The sequence below is a fragment of the Drosophila sechellia genome, chromosome 3R (assembly GCF_004382195.2).
Source record: "Drosophila sechellia strain sech25 chromosome 3R, ASM438219v1, whole genome shotgun sequence".
Lineage (NCBI taxonomy): Eukaryota > Metazoa > Arthropoda > Insecta > Diptera > Drosophilidae > Drosophila > Drosophila sechellia.
Genome location: NC_045952.1, coordinates 20,061,860 through 20,085,079, shown reverse-complemented (window position 1 = coordinate 20,085,079; position 23,220 = coordinate 20,061,860). Strand labels below are relative to the sequence as shown.

Here is a 23,220-nt window from a genome sequence, read left to right as displayed (position 1 = left end):
TTGCACCGAAGGAACAGCGTTTAATATATTTTTAAAATGTACATATATTTAAAATATATTTGGTTAGATATAAAAATAGGTAATTGAAAGTTTTGTAAACAAAAAATGTGGATTTAGTGACTACTAGATTTTGATTTTTGATTTTACGCAGATCAATCTGCTTCTGTTTCGCAAATAGCTCGTTGAGTATCTTAACTTCACTGCACACGGTTGCTGTTTATTAAAGTATAAAAAAGAAATATTGATGCGTTCTGAGAACCTGAAACATGTAAAGCGTTGACTTTTTGTGCCAACATCTAAATAATTAATTCGGGTTGACCCCAAAATGCACGCGGTTATCTCGTACAACGATTTAATAGATTGCTCCTATGACTAGATTCTGGACTGGAGACTGGGAATCTGACTAGACGTCGCTCTCCTTGAGCTGGCGGACATATTGTTCGCTCAGCGACTTGGGAATCCCTTCGAAATTGATGGTCGAAGGCCCAGCAGCTTGCGGCGTGCTCTGCGACTTTGAAACATTTCTTCCTGTGGGACTTGGTGGAGGCTTCTCCGTTCCGATAGTCTGTGGTATGGCTATGACATCGGCCATTAGGGTTTGCCGACACAGGGCGGACAAGGCGCTACCAGGACTAGGAGGTGGATTCTTGGGCTTCTTGTTGCCCCTTCGTAACTTTGAGGTTAGAGTGGCGAATCCCAGTTTACTGGAAATCTTGGCACTCCGGCTCACTGCTCTGGGCAAACTATCGTAGGCACTGGAGTGGCCCACACTCTCCTGATCCGTGGATGTGTCATGATAATGCTGTTGCTGTGCACCCTCATGGACAGCAGCTCCACCCCCTGCTCCACCCCTCATGCTGCCCGCACTGATGCTCTTTTGAAGCACCACAGATTCCGTTGCCTTAGTTGGAGTTTGGGGATCCTGGCGGGGGGTAACTGGAGCACTTTGAAGAAACTGCGCCTTGGCCAACTGGAGGCGTATGGCTCTCTCCGAAAGAGGAGTGACTGGACGTTCCGGCGCAAGAATCTGAGGTGGCGGAAACTCGAACTGCTTGGCCTTGGTTGGCGTATTGGGATGTTTACGCTGTATTCGTGGCAGGGTGTTATCCTGTTTATTGGGTAGAGTTAGCGGAACAGGCGACGGTGGCGGAGGATGCACCCGGGAGAAACTGGGTCCCGAGCTAGTCTTGGCTATTTTGTGCTCAATCTTGTTGCTCGCATTTGCACTGTGTGACTTGTACAGGGAGTTTTTCTTGTAAAGATGGGCTTTCCGAGGTGGAACTGGAGGATTGCTTAACTCCTGATGTTTCTTGGACAATCTCTCGATGCTATCACTAGCCAGTGGCGGTCGCACAAAGAGGATTTCCCGCCGGAAGTGTTCGCTACTTTGACATTTCCGGAGTTCTTCTTTGCAGGGCGCATGGGTTATACGGTCCAAACTAATGGACTTGTACAGATTAAGGGGCTTGAGACATCTTGACTTCTCAGGTTTGTCCAACTTTTCCGATTTCTCCTCCGTGGGACTGTCCAGCTCCTTTTCTATCACAGCTAGGCCTTCCGCGGCACTTGGTTGTGGGATGGTAGTGAAGAGTTTTCGTTTGGTCTTCACGAAGACATTGGCATTAGTGTTGTATGTCCGATTGTGTTCTGGCAGAGGAGGAGGAATAAAGGCTCCCAGCTTTGTGGGTGCGGTAACTATTGAGGAAGGAGTGGATGAAGTGAGAGGAGTGGTGGATGCGGAGGAAGATATGGATGGATCATGTAAAACGAGGTGCACTGGAGCAGGTGCCACGCACTGACTCTGCTCAATGAGTTCGCCCGGCTTAACCTTCAGTGACCCGTAGACTATGTCTTCTCTGGCAGTAGCCACATCATGTTCATTTGTCGTCGAGCTCAACCGGAAGTCATCATCCAAGGAGCGCTGCTTCAGCCGGAAATTCTTGCGGCGCAATCGGCGCGGTGTCTCCAAAACCGAGTGGGTATCCGCATCGCTGCTGTCGCTCTCTGTCTTGCTGTTCTGCCGGGAACCCATTTTTCGCAGTCGCAGCAGTTTTTTCTTAGCAGAGGCACTTGCACTGGTTACACCATTATTGGCAATCGGATTGGCATTCACGGTGGGCAAACTGGAGCGGCACAAAGTTCCCGTTGTGGTGCTGGTCTCCGTTTCATGCTCCATCGGGGAAGCTGCACTAGCACTGTTGTCATCCTGAGCCAATCGATCCCGGCTGTCGCAGGTGGCATAGGCCGAACTGGAGTCCAACTGCTGCCCATCCTCGCTGGTGATGTTTATATCTGGCACTATGTCTCGGGGATACCGGTTGCTTCCACCCTCTACAAGGTCATTAAGATTAGAATAAGGTACGCTTAAGTGGAAGAAATGCTTACGTATGCTTAACTTAAGGCACTGCAGGCATTCATACAGTCCTTGGAGTTCCTCCAGATACTCCAGCGTTCGCTCTTGCATGGTTTCCTGGCAGCAGGCTTCGTCCAAAGGCGATTTTTGGCTCTACAATGACAAGTATTTAGCAAACAAATTAGTAAACATATATTTTTAATTGCCAGTGCATCTCACCAGCTCGGTCAGTCGTCCCAGTTCGCTCTGGACATCGGATATGGCGTTGAGCACGCCCGCCTTCATCAGGTTGTTGGAGTAGTACGGATAAATGCTACGAATGCTCAGCAATGCGGCCTGACAGTCCCGCATGGACGGGTGTTCCAGCAGATCGGGCGAGGCATTCTTCAATTGGCCAAACAGCTCATCGGCACGTTTCAGTGCTCCCAGCAAGGGAGCCAGATTTGTGTGCGACTCGAAGCTCTGGACGCGACGCGAATTGCTGGAGGGAACGAGAAGCCATCAGTTTACGGAGGATCGGGTATTCCAAATGGCACCTACACATAGTCATTACACTGCACCTCCTCGTACTTATATATAGGCGTCTGCTGCTCCACCAGAGTGTGAGCGGTGACCAGTGGAGAGGCGGTGTCGTGAATGTGCTCCTCCACCTCCACCATCACAGCCTCCGGCTCGTCGTACTTTTTGAACTCGTGATCGGTGAGGGCGTCGGTGTCCTCGACTTCCTTCAGATCGTTGACGTCGTTTAGAGAGAGGGATGAAGCCTGCTGGGAGATGGCCTGGGCCAGGTTGCAGTTGGGTGACACGCTGTCCAGGGACAGTGAACGGCTGAGCGTCGGCGAGTGATCCGCTGCCACTATAGAAAAGATAAGAATTAACTTCACATCGATCAGATAGTTCCATACCCACCTTTATTGCACTCCTTGTTGATGCGCCTCACATCTATGGGACAGTAACCAGGATGCAGCAGAGCAAAGGTGGATGCTTCCGGCCCAATTCCCCTAGCTTTCTCCCACTCGTAAAGCTTCCTAGTGAACTTCCTCGAGATGCCCTCAAACTTCATCACCTCTCCATCCGAAGTCTTGACCTCAATATTCTTGGTATGATCCGGTACCACAATGGCCTTTAGGCGGGACAATCTATCCAAATATTCAAGGATTAGTCTTCTAAAGGGAAGGATTTTCGGCTGCTACAAACTTCTCTTTCTCGTGCGGCCTATGCTTGTACCATCGATCGTCATCGGATCCCCTTCTTGTGGACTGACTGTGCTTGGATCCTCGCTTCAGGGAGTCATTGTCCGAGGTAGTGCCACCACCAGGAGCGCACTTCAACCGATTCCACTGCTCTGTGGGCAAGGCATATTATTAAATATGACTATGAAGGGAAAACCTTGCCAAATACCAACCCAACTTCTTCTGAAACTTCTCGGGCAGATCCTTCTGATCAGGCAAAGCGCACAATCCTTGGCCCTCTAACTTCACTTGACCCATACTCCACAGGTTCCAGTCGATCTTGGGCTTAACATCCCCACTTTGGCTCTTGGCCGTGGGACTTGCTGCGGGTTCTGATGAGGTGATCGATCCTGCAGAGCAATTTTGCTGCTTGGCTCGCCACTTGGTTAGCTTCTTTTTGAACTGTGGGGTAAGATTCTGCTCCAGCTGGGCTGTGGACATGAGTTCGTTGTGCAACAGTTGGGTGGGCGAGTGCTCCTCGCTGCTGCGCTTTCCACTACCAGCTCCTCCTCCGGCTGCACCACTTCCCAGTTTGACACCTAAAATGGTGGGTTAGCATCGATGAGAGGTTTATTGGATATGTTTTCAATGTTTTTGAGGATCCATACTGCGGTTGCTGGCGCTGGAACGCTCTAACTCGAGTTGCTTGTCCTTAAACTCTGAATCTAGTTTGAGTACGAGAAGTTGATAATGTTGAAATATCTCGTCATCTGCGTTCTGTGGGAAATTCTTACAGTTTGGCGTAGTGGGTTCCGAGAAATCACCACTGGACAGATCCTCGCTCTCTGCAAAATACCATAAGGTTAAAGAAGTTTCGTAATGACAAAGGGATTGTGGGCTGAAACCATCCCCCTTGGACCCACCAAATTCACCAAAGAAATCAGATTGCCTGGAAGGACTGCTGGGCACGGAGGAGGTGCCCGGTGAATGGACTCGGCGCATGCGCGAATCCTTGGGACTCTTGAGCGGAGAGTGCAGCTGCGGCAGATCACTATACATCTGGTTCACCTGGTTGAGATTCAGTGGACTCGGTGGCATCTTTTGTCGACGACTGCTGGTGGCCTTAATCTCCGCCACATGATCCTCTGGCAGGACCTCAAAGTCGGAAAAGGCTTTCGACCTTCGCAACGACTTGCTGGATGATGATTTGGTTGGTAGTGCCGGAGCTGAGGATTTAATATTGTCCAGGCGTTCGTCAGTAGCGGATTTTCGTAACTCCACCTCATAGTTGGAGTCGCGGGATTCGCAGCGGGTATCACTTTTAGAGGAATCACGACCTGGAAAGGGTTGACATTAACGAGCTGTAAATTAATTATTATAAAGAGCATTACGGTAATTCTGGCGGGTGGTGGCCTCAAGATCATCCATGGAGCTGGCCGAACTGATTGTACCAGGTGTTCCACCCGTATCACTCATAATATGACCAGAGGAGGAGCTGATGATGCTGTCCGCGGAACTGCTGCCGGCAGCCGCGCTAATGGGCACCTTGAGGTATCTGAACAATAAATGAGCATTATATAGCTGGCGCCAATGGGAGTAATAATCCGCAATACAAACCTCTCCACCTCATGGTTGAGTGGCATCAAGACGTGGTTTTCCGGAGCACCTGGTCCCGAAGGCGGCACATTGGCCCGCTCCCACTTGAAGGCGGCCTTGACCTTGGTCCACTTGGACACCTTGGCCTTGTTGTCGCTGTAGGTGCTCTGACGCCTCAGGATATATGGTCGCGAGTAGCTCAGCTTTAGACTGGGACGATCGCCCTTCATGAACACGTTTATGTCCTCCTCCATCATGGACTTGCTACGCTCGCGAATACTGTATGAAAAAGTGTAATTTTGTTTTTGAATTACATTCGTACGCAGATAATCATTACCGTTTAAACTTTCCCTGCTTGAAGGGCGGCACCACCTCAGTACCCATCAGAGATTCTAGCCAGGTAAGGGAGTGCTCCAGATCGAACTGATGGTCAGTATTGTTGGAGCGAGGCGGCTTGGTGGGTGGATGCTGATTGGCGGATTGACTAGTGGAAGGAACATCATCATCATCAACAGCTGCCAGCTCAGCTTCCCGTTCACCCGCCTCGTTGTCGGCGATGGTGGCTAGTCGGTGCTCCAGAAATCCCTCCAGCAAAGCGTACGTGCGGGTCAGCTCGTCCATGGCTTCGATTGCGGAGTTGAGGCGAGTTTTCAGCGGTTCGATGGTGCCCCGATCCGCCCGATAAGGCTGGCACTTGGAGCAGGAGTGCTTGCCCAGTTCGCAGACGGGCAGATCCTTGGCCTCTTTCCTCTCGAATTTCGGGGAGGCGGAGAGATTGCGGGCACGGGAGGCCACCGCCGGAAACTGGAAGATGTTCTCCTCCGTGCGACCGCACATCGCCGGCGGAGCGGTGGGCAAGGACTCGTAGTGCAGGACATTCTGCCGGGATCGAGTTCGTCGGGGCTTCGGCGGTGGTTGCGGCGGCGGAGGTGGCTTGTCCCACTCCATCTCGATATCGCTCAATAGGAACTTGTTTGTTTACTCTGCCCGATTCGCCACTAAAAACGCACACAAGACAAGAATATCCGAGAATTATCAAAATCGAGAAATTGTTTATAGAAGAGGAAGACCAATGTGGAACGTCCGCCGCCAAGCACACACACAAACACACAGACACACACACGATCGAGTCCTAAAGTGTAACGATTAAATCCGCAAAATGTAAACAATATTTTCGAAAATCCCATTTCAGCACGTTTCCCCACATGTGCGAAAGTTTTGAATATTTCCCAAAAATATGCACGCGTGTGGTCACTTAACCGAAACGGAGAACCGATCCGGAATGCACTGTGTTATTGTGTTTTGGGTCTTGATTACGGTTTTGGCTCAACAACTGGATGCCATCGTGCGTCGGGAGGCCCGCCGAAGAACAAATAAAATCACGCCGCAAACCAAACTATTTATAAAACGCTGACACTCTTTTGTTTGCCTCCCCATGGCGATCGCACTACGCCACCACACGCCCAGTGTGCCGCTGGCCCTCTTCTCGATCGCCCCTCGCAAAGTGCGCAACACTTCCTTTATTCCACTTTTAGGTTACACGCAATTAATATTTCCAATTTATGCGAAAGTGCACGCACTCGCGGAGAAATGTGCTGGATGGATGGATGGATGGACGGACGTGGACCGGTGGATCAGTGGGTGGGTGGTTGAATGGGTGGATGGCTGGTGCTGCGAGCAGATCATGTGTATCTGAAGTCGGCGGCCCCCATTACTTTCGCCACTTTCCGAACGTTATATCGAAACTGTTGCCACACATTGAATACACACATTTTTCTTTTCTCCGCTCGACTTTTCTTCCTGGCTGCGCTTCTTTTGTTTAATGCGTTTATGCGCAAGGTTGTCGGTCTATTTTTGGTGTTTTGTTGAAAGGAAAAACAATAACAAATTATTACTTGCACTTTTCCTACTTGCACACTCGGTCGTCCGCCCCGCCGCGGAATTTTCATCGGTCACTCGCTCGCTCTCTCTGTCTCTCTCCCTCACGGATACTCGCGATTTTCCGCGGCTTGGAAATTCCGTATACGTCCGTTCCGCTCGTCGGTCGAAGCTATTCTGAGCGGTACGGCGCTTTTGAACACATCGGAAAAGTTGAAAATTTTGAGATTTATTTATAGAGAGTACGGGCAGTGTTTTGATCTCTTTGCTGATTTCCAAAGCTCTCTTAGAATATAGTTAATTAGTGGGTTAATCAGCCCTATAGTGGTTTTCTTAAAATAAAGAATATTTAAAATGCTGTAGAATATGTGGTTAAATGTTATTTTACAATTTATGAGTTAGAAATTGAGTATGAACCTGTGCATTATTCGAATAAACGCAATTCCCAATAGTTTTGGAAAAAGCCCGTTGAAAACAATGATTTCAAATACGTGCTCTAGCCGTATTATTAGCCAAGCTCACAACCATGGTTCGTGATCATGCTTTTTATCAGCTACAGTGTGGTAAACTTATGTTTTCCGACGAAGAGTTGGCAGTTCCGGCCGGCGAGGTTATGCAAAGCGAGAGGTTTGCATTCCGGTAAATAGTAATATTTCTGAAAGAAATGCAGTCCATTCTGTCCTCAATGAGGGCACTGGCCCTGCGCCAGAGCACGGTGGAGCCCCTCCGCCTGCTGCACCTTTCCGCCGTGAGCGAGGCGGCCCGTAAAGGAACTCGGGAGAAGGCCCGTAAGAAGAAAGTCAAGGTGGAAGTGAAGAAGGTTGGATTCATCCCGCACAACCAGCGCAACAAGAAGTAGGTTGACAGCTCGATGCCCATAAGACATTATTAACTATCGTTCTTCTCTAGAATCAATGTGAAACGGGCGGACAAACATGTGGATGACTCCTGGAAACAGGTGCCCAAAGATGACTGCTACGTGGGGCGCTACTACCGCTGGCCAGTGTACTCGGTGCAGGAAGCCATCCAGTGCCATCGGGAGACGCATCATCCCAGCATGTACAACGTGCCCAATGCTCCCCTCAATTTGAATATTGAACTCAACATGCAGGCGGAGAAGATCACACGTTTTGTGGATAACTTCCAGCGCATGGCCATGATTCCGCACAAGTTTGACCACGGCGAGGAGCGGAAGATCATAGTTTTCACAAAGGGAAATGTGAGTGCAGCTCCTTAGTACAAAAGCTTAAAATAACATCTTTAAATTCATTTCCAGAATGAAGTCCTGGAGGCCAGGGAAGCCGGCGCCTCGCTAGTCGGCGGCGTGGAGCTCATTAAGGACATTACCAGCGGCGAACTGCTGCTCTCCGACTACCAGTACGTCATTGCCCATCCGAATATACTGGCCGAGCTGGTGGCCCTGCGAGGCCTGATGAAACGCAAGTTCCCAAATCCCAAGAGCGAGACACTGGGCACCAACCTGGCCGAGATGATCGTCAAGTTCTCCAGCGGAATTAGCTACAGTGCAGTCAAGGATGAGTACCAGCAAAATTTTGGCCTGATCACCGCCAGTGTGGGCACTTTGGATATGGATGTCCAGAAGCTTGAGGAGAACATCAGGTTCCTACTGCAGGATGTGAACACTATGAGGCCCAAGCGCGAGGGACGTTTCATCACACGCGTCCTGCTAAAGAGCCCGCCCAGCAGTGAGCAGCTGAAAATCGATCCCTTTCTCTACGTTCCAGAGATGTGGGACAAGAGCACGGCGAAGGTGAAAAGGGATGGGGCCAAAAAGCAGACAGAGCCGGCGGAACCCCAAGAAGCAGTTGCCTCCAATTAGTTAATACAGAAGCCTATGTATTTTTGTTGATGGATTGTTTGTGCATACTTTAAACTTACATCTCCTAGAGTCCTAAACAGTCTACTTCGCTTTTAATTGCATTCAGGCCTTCTGGGTGGCGGTGCTGCGTTGTTGGTGCTGGCGCATCATCTCCAGCTGCTTGACGCGGGTGTAGGCGGCGCTGGCCACCAGGACCACCACATTGGAGGTCCACCAGAGAGCCGATCGAACGTCATGGTAGTACTGGGTGGCGATCACCGTTTGAGCGCAGGCCTTGGCCGTTCCCGAGATATTGTGCGTCAGGGCGGATGTGACCTGAAATATCGATCGGGCTAGATAAGCGATTAACACATGAATTGCTTGATTACCTTGATTTCCAGCGCTGTGACAAATCCAATGGCGAAGCCACAAAGACCACTAAGCGTCATTGCGGCCCAGAACCAAGAAGCCCACAGGTGCGGATACGTGATAATGCTCTCCAGCTCGCCATTGATGATGATCAGGGGCAGGAAGAGCAACGTGGAGTAGAGATTATTGTAGTAGCTAAGCAGCCACACCTCCTGGTTGACATAACCCAACGATTTCTTTGTCTGAATAGAGAACATGGCCAAGGCAAGCGAACTTAGCACTCCAAAGATGGTTCCCCGCCAGGAGAAGACCTCCGTCAGGCTTTCTTGGTCCACTCCCAGCCAGAATCCAACGACAATGGCGCCACAACACAGCAGGCACTTGAAGCTGGTTCGTTGGCGGAGAATCACGTAGGTGAGGACCACACTAAACACGGTGGTCAGGGAGCGACCGATGTAGTAGAAGGCCACTGTGACGTAGGACAGCGACAGGTTGTTGGCCCCAATCATCAGGGTATAGAGCACAGATAGAGGCAGGATCTTGCGGAAGGTGTCGATGTCCAGGGGATTTCCCTCGGGAAACGTAAATACCGAGGGGTACTTCCTGCTCAGCCGACTTGCCGCGAAACATATCACTGTGGAAACCACGCATTGGAACCAGGACATGAAGAGCGGAGCTCCCAGGTTCACTGTATCGCTGCTCAGCAGGTGCTTATTCACGAATACCGTCAATATCGAGGTACACCTGTGGAAGACATCGACCTGCAGGCGGCGCACAGATGAGTGGTTCTCATGCATTACTCACCAATAGAGCGACACGACGAAGAATATCTTCAGGTATTTGTTAACCAGCCGGTTGTGCTCCTCCAGATTCTTGTACATTTCGGAGTTTTTGGGAATTGCAGAACGATTTGAGCGAGCCAAATGTAATTGTGTGTTTATTTTTACACGTATCTGCTACCCGGTCTGCCGATCAGCTGTTTTCGCTGAGAACGTTTCGGTTGAGTGCGGGGGTGGATTCAGGAGTTCTTCGTTGTGAGATAAAAATGAATAATGAAATAAAAACCATCAAAACAAGCTCTTCGTTGTGAGATACAAATGAATAATAAAATAAAAACCATCAACGACAGTTTCTTGTGACATAAAAATGAATAATTAAATAAAAACCATCAACGACAGTTTCTTTCCAAACTTTACTGCGCTTTTTTATAATGCTCTTATTAAAAAAAGGCTGATGAAAACTGTTAATTCAAATTTATTCGTTACAGTTCGTTAAGTACACACTATAATTATCAGAAATAAAGTGCTATGACAACAGAATATTAATTTAAATACATTTATGTTATGAGGTGCTCGTAAGAGTGATTTTTAATTTACATTACATCCTAGTTCTTTTCTAGGAAATATAAACATGTTCGTGTTTCTGAAGTTCTTTTTATGCGTTTATTGCCACTGTTTTCCTCATGACTCTCTTCTGTACTTGGTAATTCAAGTCGACAATCCCCAAAATGTACACATTATAGTAATTATTCTCTGTTAATCTCTCTCGCTGACTCTATAATTACAAGGAGTAGGGCTATTTCGCCTACTTATCCCACTCGCGGAACTCGGTTCCATTTGGAGGCTTCACGGTGACTTTCTCTTTGCCCACCTCATTCCAGTTGGTGCTGAGCACGGTGCCTCCCGACTCCGAGAAGGACTTGTTCATGGCCTTTTGGACCTCGGGCGAGGATGAGCTGTAGATTTTCTTGAACAGGTTGGTGAGTGCCGCCTCGCCCTTGGCCTCCTTCTCGTCGATCTTCTCCTCCTCGCTGACCAGCTGGTCCCAGTTCTTGGGCTTCGGTTTCACCGGCGCAGCCACGATGGCCTCCTCCAGATTCTCCCACCGAATTCCCGTCTCCTTGGCCAGTGTGATTTCCACTTTGGTGGAGAAGGCCTTGTAGGAGGACCGCTCCACAACAATGGGATGAAGCAGCTTCAGGTCCAACTCGTAGCCATCCGCCGTCATGTGGACTCGGTTCTGGGTAATCTCCACAGCGTAGTTCTTCTCGACGGCGTTCTTCAGGAGCACGGTGATGACCACCTTGGTCTCCGACTGGTACCAGTCGTGGCGGACGGACATCTTGCTGCTTCACCGGTAGAGGAAATTGGGAATTATTGAGGATTCCCCTATAATTTCTTAAGCCCACTAAAAGGCGTTTTTTTGTACGGAATTATCTAGAATTCAATACAAATGAATGTGTTTTAAGGCAGTGCTACCAGATATAAAATGATTATCGACTATCGATTTCTTGTAACTTAAGTGGCAGCGCCTATTAAGTTTCAACTTTCAAACGTTGTCATCGATAAGTATCGACGAACCGGTTCAGAACATGGAATAAGGTGTAGCAACGACTCGAACCCTTATGGAACTGTTGGTGCGGCAAGTAATTTGCAGCACTGCAAGAATTTAAATTAAGGCGCCAATTTTCCTTTAGCAAATCTGAATATTATGTTTAAACTTTTCATCGCAACTGAAATAATTTCAACAGACTAGTTATAAGTTAGTTATAAGTTCTTTTTTGCAAGGATACAAATACAAGGATACAATACAAACCACAGGAAATTATTTGACATCAGCCCACACCAACTGCTCACTTCAACTGCAGCCAACTAAAAACAAAGTTCTGGCCAATTTACGGGCACTTGAATTTCGGTACTTCGCTCTGGGGAAAACAGCAGTCGAAAGCGCATAAGTCCCGACGACAGTCAACATAAATTCTAGTCGTCCGGCTCCACGCCCCCCAAAGAAATCCGCATCGTCAAAGTTTGTCCAAAGTGACAGCAGAATTGAAAAGTGTGCGAGGGGCAGGGCAAGTGGCCCAGAAAGTATTTGCTGCCCTAAGTTTTATGACTTTTTTTGTATGTTTGATAAATAAAACTAAAATATGAAATATAATGTTTTTTACATTACATGCGTGTTTTACTTGCAATTCCTGCACAGATTTGATAAAATGTCGAAAATAACATTTTATTGCATTCATTACATTCCAGTAACATTTGCATCAGAAGGGGAAATTTTAACAGAAGCGTTCTATTCCATTCTATATAGATAGAAATGTCGCATTTATCGCATGCGAGAAACCGAGCTATGTAAACTAACAGTCTGCAATCTGACTTTACAGCTGTGCTGAATAGAAAGGGGTAAGCTGGCTGTTAAAGTTTTACACGTTTGTACATGGTGTACATATAACGACGTAGAAATAATGTAGAAATGCTGTTTCGCTCTGATAAGAAAACCCATTGGAAATATCTAAGCCAAATTGGAACTTAATATAATAATATAAAATATAGTTAGCAAATGAAGATTGCATTATATGTGTATGGTAAATATAGGCAATGCAAGCAAGTGAAAACGATGGCTATTTAAAGTATTCATCACTTGGCCAAAAATGCTCTTTCAATCCACTGACAACAATTAACTGTAAATTATATTTACCAACGAATGCAATCCGCTCCCCTCCCCTCCCCCGACCCTCAAACGGCAGCTGGGAGCTCGAAACCGAAATTTATCGAAAACTTTTAGTAAAGCAAATATTGACGTGGCTTCGAGTGGATGGATGGCTGCGCGGGCGGAGGGGATTGGAGGGCGCTTCACTTGGCGGGTAATGCACTTGGACGGCATACAAATGGCGATGCTGCGATGCGAGTGATGATACACACGCCGTGTTAGTTAGCTCGCTTGTTTGTTTGCCACTTGCGCCGCGTGCAGAAAGTAAGAGCCACAACAATTGACACCACCCACCCACTCGGGACTTGGACAGCGCCTCAAAACTTGACCTCGTGCCTCTCCAGTTTGGCTGGCTAATGGTCGCCACTCATACAGCCAATTTCTTTCCGGGATTAAGCCCTCCAAAAGCTGACACTGATTAATAGCTTAAGGAGCAGGAAGCCATTGCCGTAAAACTAAATACATTGGGTCAGCACCCGCATCCGACAGCGTCGTTATTTGCATGATAAAAGCAAAGTGCTTGCAATCTTGTGCAGCTCCTGGACAGCAGGCCACATCAGCTGGGTCCGGCGAAGCCATAAAAGTGAGCCAAAGATGATAAAACCGAAATGGCTGCCACGAACACGTCCGCCGACGAAGCCCGGCAATTGATAATCCAGAATGTTAGCTCGGCCAGCAACGTGACCCAGTTAACTCCAAAGTGCATCATCGGCGGCCAGGTACATCGATAAAGTCACACTCGAAAAGGTAATTGGAAAGCAAACAGGGTGGTCTTTACCATCAGATGCGCCTTAAACTAGGTTGCTTTATTCCGAAAAGCCATATATCTTTACGTTGCCAGCGTCGCGTCGCCGATCGTTGTCCTTCTCATCGCAGGCGTAGGCCAGCAGGTACTGCTTCGGATGCCAGGCCACCGTGAACGTGGAGGCGTCCACGTGGATGTCGGTGACCCGCTCGCCCGTCTCCGTGAAGGCAATGTCGATGATGAGGTCCTCGCTGGCCAAGGCAATCATTCGCTCGTCGTGGCTAAACGATATGGTGCGGACGGGCCACTCCAGGCGGCTGATCATGCGCAGGCAGGCCAGCTCGTTGGCATCCCACAAGGAGACTTGCGCGTCCGCCGAGCCAGTGGCAAAGTATTTACCTGGCGACGAGAGAGGGAGAGATCATATTATATATATTTGATGGGATTGCCATGGCTGCCCACCCGTGGGTCCGAACTCGATGCAGATGCAGTTGGCGGGATGGGCCTTCAGGGTCATCTGGTGCTCCAGACTGGGGTAGCTGAGGATGTGCATGCAGCCGAGTCCGTTGGTTAGGAAGAACAGGTCGTTGGTGTTGTTCCACGAGATCTCGTTGACCTCGAAGCTGAACGGCTCCTCCACGCGAATCTTGTTCGTGCGTGTGTCGATGAAGGTGATCAGGTCCTCCTTGTTGCCCACGGCGATCGTTTTGCCATCGGGCGACCAGGCAATGTTGATATTCTCCCCCTTGGTGTTCGTCACCGATACGCATTTTCCGACCCGTATGTCCCAGATGCGCACGGTCTTGTCTCCGCTGGCGGTGGCAAACTGGTCGGGATTGGTGCGATGCCAACACAGCTGGTCCACGGACGCAGTGTGTCCCCGGTATGTGTTGCCCTTCAAGAAGCGGTCCCGCTCCAGCGAGTAGACCACCACCGTCTTGTCGAAGCTTCCGGAGGCCAGGTAGCGACCATCGGCGTTCCAGCAGACCGAGTGAACCTGTGGGCAGGAGGATTCATGGGTTGCCCAATAAATGTGGCCATCGTGCTCACCTTGGACATGTGCGACCGCTGCTCGCGGATTTTGCTGTGACTCCGCAAGTACGACTTCAGGTCTTCGAGTGTCTGCTCCGTGCGACTCATTGTTAAATGTTTATTTATATTTCAACCGGCTTTTTCTTAAAAGATCTAAACAACAATGTGACTGTAGTCCACTAACCAAATTATACTACCTGCTTGACTTGCATTAGCAAGGACTCGCACCAATATATCGATTGCTGGTTTGGCGGCTAATTCAAATATATTGTTACAATTTCTGAAGTTAATTTTTCAAACGAGTTTTTGCCAACATTCAAGCTCATAGCTTGTGTTGTTAATTACGTTAATTTGCACTCCAAACATTTAACAAAGCAGAGAGAGAGCTTAATGTCAACAAAACTTTATTGTATCGCTGCAGCAAAACAAACATTAAATGAGGAAAACAAATAAATAAGAATTACGAGCCTAGATTGTGGCAGTGCACTATTGAAGTCTGTGGTTTCGCGGCGGATCGCGAACATTCCGATCGCTCTTGTCGTGGATATGCACATTCTCCGCGAGCTCCACGTTGGCATGCAAGGCGGCGTCATTGGCATTCAAGTGCGCCTCCTGGGCGGACAAGGTGGCCTTCTCTGCCGCATCGCGCGTTTCCTCGTAGTCCAATCGAGCTGCATAAGCCTGCGATTCGGCGTGCTCCAGCTTGGTCTTGGCCTGCGCCACCATATCAATTTGGGAGGCCAGCTCGGCCGCCGCCTCGGATGCTGCCTTTTGTGCCAACTCCGAGGCGGATTGGGCATTGTTAAGTGCGGCAGTCAGGACACTGACATGGTTGATGGCCTGCTGGGCGGCATATTGGGCTGCCTTGGCGGATCGCTTGGCCTGCTGCAGCTGGGTCAGCTCGTTCTCCATGGCCTTGTGGGCCTCCACGCTCTGATCCTCCAGCCGATGGAGCAGCACCTCCTTGCCCTTGAGCACGGCCACAGCTGTGCCGGCTGCCTGAGCTGCCGCCTGAGCCAGAGTACTTTTGGCCACATAGGATGCTTGTTTGCCCGCCGCATTTTGGCTGGCCACTGCGGAGAGGGCCTGATCCGCTGAACCCTTCGCTATGCTGCGCAGTCCATTGTCGGCCAGGTAGCCACCGCCTCCACCGCCTCCACCGCCTCCGCTGTGGGAATGCACTATGTAATCGGAGGAGCCTTCGAAGTGGGAGAGTTTCACCTTGGCCGGCTCGAATTCGTCGTGGTTAATCGCCTCGTAGGTGTACGGCGGCACCTCGTGCTCGATCACCGCCGTTTGCTGGGGCACTGGACCCGGTCCATGGGAAGATGGCGGCGGTGGTGGCGGCGGCACATTGACGTGATGGTGATAGTGTGGCTCCTTCCGTTTGATCTTGCGACCCTGCGTCGGCATGGCCACTAAATCAAAGTACCAATTTAGCCACATTTGCATGAGGAAGTCATTTGAAGTCATGCGACTCACCCAAAAACAGCGCCAGGAGCAGCAGGTGCAGCAGCGATGGCATCTCTGGCGATTATGCAATGGAGCAGCTGGCGAAACCGGAAGACTCGTAATCACCGCAGGCGCAAGCTTTTGGGTTCCTCTGTCGCACACCGAGTGCTGAAAGAAAATAAATTTCCTTTTTTTTAATTGGGGAAAAGTTTCTGTTGTTAAGACAATGAATATCTCTTCATTGGTTTTCACGTATATGCTTTTTAGTTTAGTCAGCTAGTTAGTTGATGATTGCATCTCAGTTAACTGCAAGTATTTGGAATAAACTTGTTACGAAATGTATCACTATACATTCTGCTTTAAAAATATCTTCACATCTGAAGGACACCTTTTGCGAGTGCATAATCACTGGACAACCGGTTGCATAGCCGCTTTGCCTATTAGCTAATAATTTATGGTGCGCCACTTTCTTTGCTCTAGGATGGCCGGCAAGTCGTTAGTGGGTCACGGAATGATATGTTCCACGGGAGAACCTGTTTAGCCTGAAGGCCAGCCAAACTGGACACTGCAGACAAGGCACTCAACAAACCAATCACTCAGTTTTGACACCAACGCACCTCTCGATCTCGATTTCGACTTGGACTTGGACTTGACCGACACGAACGTCCTGTGCGGACCAGAGATGAAATGCTTATGACTGGAGTGGAGGATCGTCCGCCAAGCGGAGTCAATGTGGATGGACGAGTTCGGTGAAAAACGCTTTTACTTTCGCACTAGGAGAAGCACTAGGAGCGCGAAGCAGGGCGAGCTGGTGGCTGGTGGCTGGTGGCTGGGGGAGCGGCAAGTGGGCTCAGTAAATCCGGTGGAGACTCGACGACGATTGCCAGTTGGCCACCAGGGGCGCCATGTATTTATAAACGAACTGGTCGGGTCGCCGAAAGAAAGTGCAAACCCGTTGGTTGCTGTTGGTTTTCCTCGCGAGCTGGCCATGGCCACCATCAGCCAACAACGATGGTGCTGGGTCAATGCTACCAGGCTGCTCGATTGGATAATTTGTAGCCGCAATTATGGCAGAGCGTCTAATTGCCATGAGACGCTTTAAATGCCCGCTCCGGGTGAGATTGCATATGACGAAAGACCGATGGAGTCCGATGATTGTTCGCTTCCTCGCAGATCCGCGTGTGAACACGGAGGAGTGTTCGGAAGCTTAGCGAGGTGTGTTGAGTGCATGCCCCGTAATCCCTAATTGCATCATCATACACTTCTTGATTTCATAATTGTGATCTCACTTATGACCTTTTAAATACAATAAAATAAAATATAAGATATACAAGTTACTGGGTTCAGTGGGTGCGTCCCCTCTTCAGCCAGAGTAAGTGCCTTAGTTCCGCCCTCCTGCGCTCCCTGGTGGCCCTTTGCCTGGCCTCCTGGGCAGCACAGGCTGCCTTCTCGGCGGCGTTTTTGGTATTCTTGAAATCCACACGGGCCACCTCCAGCTGGCGGAGCAACAGCTCCACCCGCTTCTTGGCCGCCTCCACGAGCTGTTGCTTCTCGCCCAGCTCCTGCTGCGCGCCACTGGCCACGTGCTCCGAGTTGATCACATTATCCTGCGCATTCTTCACCGCCAGCGTGATGGTGTTCAGCTGATCTGCCGCCTGTTTGGCCGCTTGCCCGGCCGCAGCATAAGTGGTCTGGGTGGTCTGCAACAAGGTGCTCTCCTCCTGGACCACCAGCTCCCCCTCGCGCACCTCGGACTCCAGCTGCTCGACAATCTGTTGCTTGCCGGCCAGCGCAGCTTCTGCCGCCTTGGCGGCGGCCAGCGCCTTGTCGGCCAGTTGCTGCTTCACCTGGCGGGCAGCTGCCTCGCCAGCTTCTATCTGGGCATCGGAGGCCTCCTTGGCTTCCTTGGCCGCCTTCTGGGCAATGTTGGAGGCCTTTCCCCTACTCTTTCCACTCACCTTGAATTCGCACGGTGTACCGCCGGAGGATGACGACAGACTGTTGTCGCCATCACCATGATGATCCGAAATCAGGGCAGCTATCTCATTGGAGGACTGCGGCAACTTGTGGCCCGCAGAATGATATGAGAACAGGAAGAAAAGTAGAAATGCGATTCGTACTATCTCCATGCTTAACTTGAAATAGTTGGATTAAATAGATCAGACAGACAGGTAACTTGTTCAAATATTTCAAATATTAGTGCTTTGAACGGTGGAGCTGCTACATTCCCATAAATATCTCCACATTTCGATTTCCTGATGGGCCTTGAGATTTATGTACGATGCAAGATTCCCAATGCGTTGCGAGTCCCTGGTTACGATGTTGCTGCTTGGGAACATCCTGCTGTCGACAGCCGCGCATTCTGCCCAGCGAAACGATCCGCGCTTCAAGCCCGGCTCCATTTCCTGCAAGGCGAGCATGAAAGCCAGTCAGGTGGCCTCGAAGGCGGCCAAGGATGCGAAGGACGCCAAGGATGCGCAGCCGTGTGCCGCCGAGATGGCGGGCCACAGGGCACGGGCCTTGCTGGCGGACAAGGCGTTGCAGGCGGCCAAGGCTGCGGAGGCGGCTCTCAACGGGAAGAAGCAGCTCCTGGATGAATACAGAAAAAGTCTGGCAGAAACGAACAGGGTCATCGACGAAATCCAACGAGCCATTGCTACCAGCTCGTGCTCGGCGACGACGGCAAAGGGGATCCGCGACAAGCTCTGCACATCAGTGAACATTATGAAGAGTATGGTAAATGAAGTGGACGAAAATCTCGAAAACATTCGGAAGATGGCCCAAAGTGCCCAGAAAGAGGCCCTGGAAAAGCACAGCCTCCTGAAAGCGGCCAAGATGCGGGTGGAAGAGCTCCATAACTGCATGGGCGAGGCTCAGAAGGATCTGGAGCGAAATCGGCAGAGTGCTGCGAAGGCCAACGAAGCCGCCAAGGAGGCGCAGCAACGGATCGAAACTTTGCAGAAACTGGTGAGCAGGATTAAGATGCTGAAGCGAAAGGATCTTCAGTCGCTCGAGAACTTCCTGCGCAAAAGAAGAAGTAGCACTCCGGTTAAAACAAGTTGAGTTGATTGTTTGTTATGGCAATAAGCTGGTTTATATTTTGTAATAAAACACCGTAAAATACAATAAAAAAAAGAACATATATTTACTTTAAATAGTTGCCGCCCGATAACAGCGTTGCCATTTGTTGCAAAATAAGTCAAAATGTATCTATATCAAATTAAATCGACGACGATTCCATAATCGATTGTTGCTGAGCAATAGATAACTAGTCTTCTGCGATAGGCCACCTCTAGCAAGCGAACCGCATTTTTTTCTGTGAAAGTCGGAAAAATTAGCCGAAAAAGACTGTAAATATTTATTAAAATCAGCACGAAACCGCACGCGAACAAGCAGTGAACATGGCGCGCAAGAATGCACAGGCGGAGGACCTCTCGAACGTGGAGTTCGAGACGAGCGAGGATGTGGAGGTGATACCCACATTCAACGCCATGAATCTTAAGGAGGAGCTGCTACGCGGCATCTACGCGTACGGTGAGTGGTGTGTATACCTATGGCCGGTCTAGGGCTAATCCAGTTCTCTGCACTCCCAAGGCTTCGAGAAACCCTCGGCCATTCAGCAAAGGAGCATTACCCCTATCGTCAAGGGACGGGATGTGATTGCCCAGGCACAATCAGGCACGGGCAAAACCGCCACCTTCTCCATCTCCATTCTGCAGAGCCTGGACACCACGCTGCGGGAGACGCAGATTCTGTGCCTGTCGCCCACTCGCGAGTTGGCTGTGCAAATCCAGAAAGTCATTCTCGCCCTCGGCGACATGATGAATGTCCAGTGCCATGTGTGCATCGGTGGCACCAACCTGGGCGAGGATATCCGCAAACTGGACTACGGTCAGCACATTGTGAGCGGCACTCCCGGACGAGTGTTCGACATGATCAAGCGACGGGTGCTGCGAACAAGGTATGTTTAAATGTGACCGATCAAACAAAATTGTAATTATATGTGCATTTTATAGAGCCATCAAGATGCTTGTGCTGGACGAAGCTGACGAGATGCTTAATAAGGGGTTCAAGGAACAGATATACGATGTGTATCGCTACTTGCCACCAGCCACCCAGGTGGTGCTCATCTCGGCCACCTTGCCCCACGAGATACTCGAGATGACCTCCAAATTCATGACAGATCCCATTCGCATCTTGGTCAAGCGGTAAGCAACATGCTGTTCCCGCCCACACAGTGTGATTCATAAACTCCATTTCATTCCCTCACAGTGACGAATTGACGCTGGAAGGCATCAAGCAGTTCTTCGTCGCCGTGGAGCGCGAGGAATGGAAATTCGATACCCTGTGCGATCTGTACGATACTCTGACCATCACCCAGGCCGTCATCTTCTGCAACACGAAACGCAAGGTGGACTGGCTGACGGAGAAGATGCGCGAGGCTAACTTTACAGTCAGCTCGATGCACGGCGATATGCCGCAAAAGGAGCGTGACGAGATCATGAAGGAGTTCCGAGCCGGCCAGTCGCGAGTGCTCATCACCACCGATGTGTGGGCTCGTGGTATCGATGTGCAGCAGGTGTCGCTGGTCATCAACTACGATTTGCCCAACAACCGTGAGCTGTACATCCATCGTATCGGTCGTTCTGGTCGTTTCGGACGCAAGGGTGTTGCTATTAACTTTGTCAAATCGGACGATATCCGCATCCTGCGCGACATTGAGCAGTACTACTCCACACAAATCGACGAGATGCCCATGAACGTGGCTGACTTGATCTAAATATTCTATCATTACTTTTATGTAACGCACTTTTCCTAGCCGTAACAACAAACGAATGAAGTAAATACATTTGAAGAGTATTTGAATTTCAATAGACAACCAAAATCTGTATAATAATAATAAATAACACGTAAGAATTTAATACAGAAACCAGTTTGCTTCTCAAATGGGTTATGGGGGCTCAGGGGATGGGTGATTTACGTAAGTTCTTACGTCAAGGCGGGCACTTACAATTAAGAATTAATTGATGTTTAAGTGAGGTGTGCACTTAGCAATATTCTTTAAGACTTAACCTATTGCAAATGAGCTAAAAATTGTCATAAGCCTATTTACAAGATTCTATCTAATCAGATACCTAGAGGCTTTGGTTTTGGCGAATCAAAAAGCGCGCTATAAACATAAATTAACACTACAATCTCCGCTCGTCTGGCTCATCTCAGCTTATGACTTCTGGCTTTTGCGGCAGCGCTGGAACGTACGAACTGGCCGTCGATTTTGTTAGTGAGGATTGTCGCTGTTTCTTGCTTTCGTCTGATTTCAGAAGGGTGCCCAGAACAATGCCGAGAAAGAGAATGAGTCCTACTTGATGGTTCGATATGAACTTTTTGGCGCAGTCGCTGGGGTTGTCAATGTTGAGGGAATAGATCTGGAATGCCAAACGGACGAATAAGTAAATGACTTTCTGCATCGTAATATAACAAGAAATACCTGCTGCACCAGATGGGCACCCACAACTCCAACAGCCGCGTAGTACGGCAAAGTTTGATCGCAAGCCCAGCCGGCGGCGGAAAGACCCATCAGCATGGCTGCCGTGAATCCCGACAGCCAGACCTTGGTGTTCTCGCCAAACCTGAGTGCCGTGGACTTCACACCGATCTGCAGGTCATCCAGCTTGTCCTGGTGGGCGTATATCGTGTCGTAGACAATGGTCCAGCAGACGCCGGAGAGGTAGAGTGGCAGGCAGGCGGCCAGGTTGACACTGCCCTGGGTGGCACACCAGCCCAGTAGGGCGCCCCAGTTGAAGGCCATGCCCAGAACCAGCTGGGGCCAGTAGGTGACTCTTTTCATCAGCGGATACGTGATCACGAGGCCCAGCGAACTGGCGCCCAACAATATGGATTGCCAGTTGAGCTGGACTAGCACCAAAAGACCCAGACTGAGCTGCGCCGAGAGGAATACTATGGCATCGAACTGACTGATCTGCCCCGAGGCCAAGGGCCGCAATCTCGTGCGCTCCACCTTGGCATCGATGTCCTTGTCCCAGAGATCGTTGATGGTGCACCCGGCGCCGCGCATTATCAGTGCCCCGGTGCCGAACAGGCCCAGCATGGTGAGGTCCGGCCAGCAGCCCGCATCGGCGCTGAGCGCTATGCTCCAGGCGCAGGGCCAGAAGAGGAGGTAGGTGCCAATAGGCCGGTCGATTCGCATTAGTTGGGCATAGGGTTTGGCGGCCGACACGAGTTCCTGCAGAGGTGTTTGCGGCTTCACAGGCTCAGTGGCGGTACTCAAACTCCTGGAGTATACATCCTGCAGCCGGGACTTATCCCAAGTGCTCCAATCCCCAATCAGAACACGCGCTGGTTGCCGGGGCAGCATGTGTTTTGTTGTTGCCGCCGCTGCATAAGAGCTGCGGAAGTGCCTAGTGCTCTGAAGTCGCAGGTGTCGTAGCGCATACATTGCGATTTGCCTTGCACTAGCACCTTCAACGATTAAAGCATTAAGTCACACGATGTTAAGTTGTATTTGTTCGTAAACTCACAGTCAAAAAATGGCAAGATGTTTAATGGAACTTTGGTTGGGAATGTCAAAGGGTTGCCATCCGGGTAAACGCAGGCAAAGAGTTGCCGGACACATGAAAAAACAATCTGATCTGGTGGCATTTCTGCATTTGGCGCTAAACATTTGAATATAAGTTTCAAAGACTAATATTTAAGTGATAAGCAATTTAGGTAAATGTTTAACTTTTGAGTTGCCTTTTAAAAAAGTCATATTTAAATATCTAAGCACAGAAGTGCATATGTGTAATGAAATCCTTCGTTTTACCAATACCAATAACTAAAGCGTACCAACCTCTTTACCACCTAAGCAGTTTAGCAAAAGCTTTCGCTCTAAACTAATAACCCAACCACTTACCCCTCTGCAATATCGTTAATGTTTTGCGCACGTCGCCCATTTTTCGAAATTGGCACACGGCGCAGGAATGTCCGTAGAATTTTTGCACACGGCCGCAGAAGGTTTGCGCACGGCCATCAATTTCGGCGACATTCGATCCCAGTTAGAAATAGCACAGTAAGAAATAACACTCTTGGAAAGCCAAGTGGACTAAGGCAGACCTCCGGCGATCCGGCGACCGACGGTTGCTATCGCTTCCGTGCCGGAATATGGGCATATGAATGTACTCGACTAGAGCCATAAAACCGTGATCGAACCGAAGAAATAATGGAATAATGGAATAATTTCAACATCATGTATTAGCCCATGATTGATAATCTAAATTGCAATAAATTCTGCACGCGAATCGAATGTCGAACCTTT

The 23,220-nt window shown here is 49.6% G+C and overlaps 10 protein-coding genes across 13 annotated transcripts; 3 read left to right on the top strand and 7 right to left on the bottom strand.

Moving 5' to 3' along the window:
- Window positions 1–26: 26 nt before the first annotated feature.
- On the bottom strand, window positions 27–7,168 carry LOC6607289. 4 transcript variants are annotated; one of them, XM_032721280.1, is made up of 14 exons: window positions 7,017–7,167; window positions 5,459–6,119; window positions 5,143–5,400; window positions 4,917–5,080; window positions 4,449–4,862; window positions 4,320–4,370; window positions 4,194–4,250; window positions 3,759–4,124; window positions 3,551–3,698; window positions 3,263–3,492; window positions 2,894–3,209; window positions 2,573–2,834; window positions 2,386–2,506; window positions 27–2,331 (listed from the first exon to the last, which is right to left on the bottom strand). In XM_032721280.1, exons 2-14 carry the CDS (start codon window positions 6,067–6,069, stop codon window positions 404–406), a joined length of 4,926 nt encoding a protein of 1,641 aa, XP_032577171.1. In that variant the 5' UTR covers window positions 6,070–6,119; window positions 7,017–7,167; the 3' UTR covers window positions 27–403. The 4 variants fall into 4 exon arrangements, with proteins under 4 accessions (XP_032577171.1, XP_002032068.1, XP_032577170.1 ...); XM_002032032.2 differs by having other exon boundaries at window positions 4,194–4,370; window positions 7,017–7,168; XM_032721279.1 differs by having other exon boundaries at window positions 4,194–4,370; window positions 7,032–7,168.
- Window positions 7,169–7,582: 414 nt separating this feature from the next.
- On the top strand, window positions 7,583–8,921 carry LOC6607288 (50S ribosomal protein L1). Its single transcript, XM_002032031.2, has 3 exons — window positions 7,583–7,854; window positions 7,909–8,218; window positions 8,276–8,921. Exons 1-3 carry the CDS (start codon window positions 7,664–7,666, stop codon window positions 8,837–8,839), a joined length of 1,065 nt encoding a protein of 354 aa, XP_002032067.1. The 5' UTR covers window positions 7,583–7,663; the 3' UTR covers window positions 8,840–8,921.
- On the bottom strand, window positions 8,836–10,172 carry LOC6607287 (GDP-fucose transporter 1). The gene is made up of 3 exons (XM_002032030.2): window positions 9,992–10,172; window positions 9,208–9,931; window positions 8,836–9,154 (listed from the first exon to the last, which is right to left on the bottom strand). The coding sequence occupies exons 1-3, from the start codon at window positions 10,066–10,068 to the stop codon at window positions 8,942–8,944; spliced, it is 1,014 nt and encodes a 337-aa protein (XP_002032066.2). The 5' UTR covers window positions 10,069–10,172; the 3' UTR covers window positions 8,836–8,941.
- Window positions 10,173–10,531: 359 nt separating this feature from the next.
- LOC6607286 (protein SGT1 homolog) lies at window positions 10,532–11,456 on the bottom strand. The gene has a single exon (XM_002032029.2). The coding sequence runs from the start codon at window positions 11,306–11,308 to the stop codon at window positions 10,772–10,774; it is 537 nt and encodes a 178-aa protein (XP_002032065.1). The 5' UTR covers window positions 11,309–11,456; the 3' UTR covers window positions 10,532–10,771.
- A 1,993-nt stretch (window positions 11,457–13,449) lies between these two features.
- Window positions 13,450–14,627, bottom strand: LOC6607285 (THO complex subunit 3). The gene is made up of 3 exons (XM_002032028.2): window positions 14,472–14,627; window positions 13,884–14,418; window positions 13,450–13,820 (listed from the first exon to the last, which is right to left on the bottom strand). The coding sequence occupies exons 1-3, from the start codon at window positions 14,559–14,561 to the stop codon at window positions 13,483–13,485; spliced, it is 963 nt and encodes a 320-aa protein (XP_002032064.1). The 5' UTR covers window positions 14,562–14,627; the 3' UTR covers window positions 13,450–13,482.
- A 252-nt stretch (window positions 14,628–14,879) lies between these two features.
- LOC6607284 (colicin-E1) lies at window positions 14,880–16,711 on the bottom strand. The gene is made up of 3 exons (XM_002032027.2): window positions 16,523–16,711; window positions 15,936–16,073; window positions 14,880–15,871 (listed from the first exon to the last, which is right to left on the bottom strand). Exons 2-3 carry the CDS (start codon window positions 15,976–15,978, stop codon window positions 14,940–14,942), a joined length of 975 nt encoding a protein of 324 aa, XP_002032063.1. The 5' UTR covers window positions 15,979–16,073; window positions 16,523–16,711; the 3' UTR covers window positions 14,880–14,939.
- Window positions 16,712–17,193: 482 nt separating this feature from the next.
- LOC6607283 lies at window positions 17,194–18,094 on the bottom strand. Its single transcript, XM_002032026.2, has one exon. The coding sequence runs from the start codon at window positions 18,032–18,034 to the stop codon at window positions 17,249–17,251; it is 786 nt and encodes a 261-aa protein (XP_002032062.1). The 5' UTR covers window positions 18,035–18,094; the 3' UTR covers window positions 17,194–17,248.
- A 15-nt stretch (window positions 18,095–18,109) lies between these two features.
- LOC6607282 lies at window positions 18,110–19,021 on the top strand. The gene has a single exon (XM_002032025.2). The coding sequence runs from the start codon at window positions 18,180–18,182 to the stop codon at window positions 18,966–18,968; it is 789 nt and encodes a 262-aa protein (XP_002032061.1). The 5' UTR covers window positions 18,110–18,179; the 3' UTR covers window positions 18,969–19,021.
- A 153-nt stretch (window positions 19,022–19,174) lies between these two features.
- Window positions 19,175–20,790, top strand: LOC6607281 (eukaryotic initiation factor 4A-III). Its single transcript, XM_002032024.2, has 4 exons — window positions 19,175–19,439; window positions 19,500–19,866; window positions 19,922–20,113; window positions 20,178–20,790. Exons 1-4 carry the CDS (start codon window positions 19,307–19,309, stop codon window positions 20,683–20,685), a joined length of 1,200 nt encoding a protein of 399 aa, XP_002032060.1. The 5' UTR covers window positions 19,175–19,306; the 3' UTR covers window positions 20,686–20,790.
- Window positions 20,791–20,796: 6 nt separating this feature from the next.
- Window positions 20,797–22,552, bottom strand: LOC6607280 (4-hydroxybenzoate polyprenyltransferase, mitochondrial). Its single transcript, XM_002032023.2, has 3 exons — window positions 22,445–22,552; window positions 21,394–22,385; window positions 20,797–21,331 (listed from the first exon to the last, which is right to left on the bottom strand). The coding sequence occupies exons 2-3, from the start codon at window positions 22,360–22,362 to the stop codon at window positions 21,122–21,124; spliced, it is 1,179 nt and encodes a 392-aa protein (XP_002032059.2). The 5' UTR covers window positions 22,363–22,385; window positions 22,445–22,552; the 3' UTR covers window positions 20,797–21,121.
- Between the last annotated feature and the right edge of the window lie 668 nt (window positions 22,553–23,220).